At 37.8% G+C, this 3,786-nt stretch overlaps 1 protein-coding gene across 1 annotated transcript; it reads left to right on the plus strand.

Annotated features, from left to right (window-relative positions):
- The first annotated feature begins 368 nt into the window (after positions 1–368).
- On the plus strand, positions 369–2,015 carry LOC107610016 (uncharacterized). The gene has a single exon (XM_016312086.1). It carries the CDS (start codon positions 369–371, stop codon positions 2,013–2,015), a length of 1,647 nt encoding a protein of 548 aa, XP_016167572.1.
- The last annotated feature ends 1,771 nt before the right edge of the window (positions 2,016–3,786 follow it).

A 3,786-nucleotide genomic window follows, 5' to 3' on the forward strand; every position in this document is an offset into this window, starting at 1 on the left:
GGTAACTTCAGTTTATTTGAGTATTGTTAAATATGTTGTTAGTTGATAATCTTAGCTGAAATATTGAACCTTGATTCTGTTGATATTGTGGTTGAAAATATTGTTAGTTGATTATGCTGATGTTGTTGTGGTTGAAAGTATTGGTGTGTAACATGGTTGATTATCTGATTTTTAGGTTATTTGGAGAGTTGATATTTTTGTTCTATTTTTTATTTCTGGGTTTTATTATTTTGCTTCTATTTTTTGCACTTTTTTTGGTGATTTTGAAAGTGATAGTCCCTGTGATGCTATGTTATGTCATGCTGCTCTCTTTTTTTTCACTCTTTACATCCTTTTATCCATTCTCGTCTCCTGCAGAAATTAGTCCAATGGTCAATTACCAGAAATATTGGGTTAATTTTGATAGGCGTACTCCTGAGTTTAGGAAGTGCCTCGATGAATTATTTTTGGATATTGCCTTCTCTCAACCCGGTGTGAAAAATCAAATACGTTGTCCTTGTCCCAAATGCAACAATTTTATGTTCAAATTTAGAAATGAAGTTCATCATCATGTGCGCCAATGGGGGATATTGACCTCTTATAAAACATGGGTGCATCATGGTGAGATACTTCAAGATACATCCACTATAGATGTGTCTGATCTAAATAAAATTGATTGTGAAAGGGAGAATGATTCTGCCACTTATGAGATGTTGTATAACATCTTTAGAGGAGAAACACTAGGGGAGACGTTGAGAGATTTCGCTAACAACGTAGATGAAAATATAGAAGAAGAACCTCATCAGGGGGCAAAGAGGTTCCAGAGGCTAATGAGGGATTATGAGCAAAGCCTGTATCTGGACAGTGGGATATCAAGGTTATCTTTCATTGTCAAGTTGTTTCAAATGAAATGTCGCTATGGATGGAGCAACAATTCAGTTGATGCTTTGTTGCTCTTTCTAAAAAGCATATTTCCAAAGGAAAATTCTTGTCCAACTTCATTTTATGATGCTCGAAAAGTGATTCGAGATTTGGGATTAGATTACGAGAAGATAGATGCTTGTGTGAATGATTGCATTTTGTTTCGGGGGCAAGCATATGCTGATCTTGATGAATGTCCAAAGTGTAAGCAATCTAGATGGGTGAAGGGGAAGGAGAATGAAAAGGATAACCTTCGGAAGAAGGTACCCCAGAAGATACTAAGATACTTTCCGTTAAAACCTAGGCTTCAAAGGATCTTCATGTGTGAACAAACAGCGCTAGCAATAAGGTGGCACAAAGAGAAACGACTTGACGATGGAGTCCTAAAACATGCAGCAGATTCGTTGGCGTGGAAGACATTCGATGAGGAGCACGAATGGTTTGCACGTGATGCTAGAAATATCAGGCTTGGAGTTGCTAGTGATGGATTCAATCCGTTCGGCAATATGAACATTTCCTATAGTACTTGGTCAGTTGTTCTCATTCCATATAACTATCCTCCTTGGATGGTTTTGAAACATTCAAATTGGATGTTATCTCTACTTATTCCAAGCCCTAAATCCCCTGGCAATTCTATTGATGTATACTTACAACCGTTAATTGAAGAGTTGAAAGAATTGTGGGAAGGGGGTGTTGAAACATTTGATGTGGTTCAGAGATGGAACTTTAAGTTGTTTGCTGCAGTTTTATGGACAATAAATGATTATCTAGCCTATGCTATGTTATCCGGTTGGAGCACTAAAGGTGCACTAGCATGTGCGTGTTGCCACAGAGAAACTAGTTTTAAGAGGCTGAAACATGGACACAAACATTGCTATATGGGTCATCGCCGCTATTTGCCGCATGATCATCCGTGGCGAAGAAATAAGAGTTCTTTCGACAATACCAGGGAACTTGGCGAAGCACCTAAACCACTTTCTGGTTATGATGTCGTAGAGGAATTCAAGACTTTTGAACAAACAGAGTTTGGGAACAATACTAAAAAGAGAAAGAAGTCTGAGCATGACAAGGTGGCTGCAAATTGGAAAAAGAAAAGCATTTTTTTTTTAGTCTGAGCATGACATTATTGTTACGTCATAATTTAGATGTAATGCATATAGAGAAGAACGTCTTCGATAATATACTGGGTACACTATTAAATATAGATGGAAAGACAAAGGATAATCTTAATGCACGACTTGATCTTCAACTTATGGGCATCAAGAGAGACCTTCATCCTCGTAGAGTGGGCAACAAGTTTGTGATGCCGATAGCCAAATATACTTTATCAAAGACTAGGAAGGAGAATGAAAGGCAACTTCTTTGTCAGTTCTTGAAAGAACTCAAGTTGCCTGATTCGTATTCATCAAATATTGGAAGGTGTGTGCACGTTGAAGATTGCAAAATTTATGGCTTGAAGAGCCATGATTGCCATGTCCTAATAGAACGGCTGCTACCACTTGCAATTCGTAAGCTTTTACCCAAAGAAGTTTTTGAACCGTTGATACATCTAAGTATTTACTTTGGAGAGCTTTGTTCCAAAGAATTGAAGGTGGACGTTCTAGACAAACTTGAAACCCAGATTGCAATAACACTTTGTAAATTAGAGACGGTTTTTTCTCCGGCTTTTTTTTGATGTGATGGTTCACTTAACCGTTCATCTTGCCCATGAAGCTAAGTTAGCCGGACCGGTTCAATATCGCTGGATGTACTCTGTTGAGAGGTTAGCCCTTTAGAATTGACAACAACGTAGAATTTGCCTTATAGTATTGTATATGTAGGTTTCTCACATTCCTTAAAAATTCAATTTTAGATATTTGTGCACACTAAAGAGTTATGTGGGAAACAAAGCACGTCCTGAGGGGTCAATATCTGAGGGTTATATCTCTGAAGAAGCAATGACCCTTGTGGGGAGATATTTGGATGAAAATTCTAAGATTTCTGACCCTGGCGAGAATGAACCTATGCGAGGCATAGCTGTGTTCAAAGTACTTTGCCAGTTTAGTTGTAAAGGGTCATACAAGGAACTTAGTATCTTAGAGCATAGAGAAGCTCAATTCTATGTGCTGAAGAATTGTGAAGAAGTTCAACCATGGGTTGATGAACATATGGCAGTTTTAACAAGAGAAAATCCAAGAAATCTGCAGAAAAGGCACAAGGATCAATTTGTGAAATGGTTTGAAAGGAAGGTAAATGAGTAAACTTTGATAATTGTAGAATTGAAGAGTCTCTTGGTAGTATTTAGTTTTAATTGCAATTCGTTAATGTAGATTTCAGATCTACACAAAGTAGGGAGTGCACGGGTGAATAATCAACTGCTTTCTCTAGCAAGAGGTCCTGATCGTCGTGCACATTTCTACAACACATGTGCTGTCAACAGTTTTACATTTCGTAGCAAAACCCATGAAGCATCTTTGAAGACTCAAAATAGTGGAGTAGTTGTGAAGGGAGATGAATTGACTGGGGGTGTGGATTATTATGGCGTGTTGACTGATATTATTGAGTTAGATTATGTCGGAAAACATAAAGTGATCTTATTTAAGTGTGAGTGGTTTGATGTTCCTCCAATAGGCCGAAATTAAAGTAGGGGATATTGTAAAGATGAGTATGGATTCATAAATGTGGATGTCACATATGTTAGATATAAGGATAAGCCTTTCATTTTAGCATGTCAAGCTGAGCAAGTATACTATGTAACGGCAATTAAAAGGCCTAATTGGTGTACTGTGGTCCGAGTAAAGCCTCGCAATACATATGATGTGCCTGAGCAAGATATCATGCAAGAAGAGGCATACCAACAAGCTGAAATGGGAAGCTTTAATCAAGTACCATATTCGGGTGATATCA

Source organism: Arachis ipaensis, chromosome B1, assembly GCF_059453495.1.
Source record: "Arachis ipaensis isolate K30076 ecotype BB chromosome B1, ASM5945349v1, whole genome shotgun sequence".
Classification (NCBI taxonomy): Eukaryota; Viridiplantae; Streptophyta; class Magnoliopsida; order Fabales; family Fabaceae; genus Arachis; species Arachis ipaensis.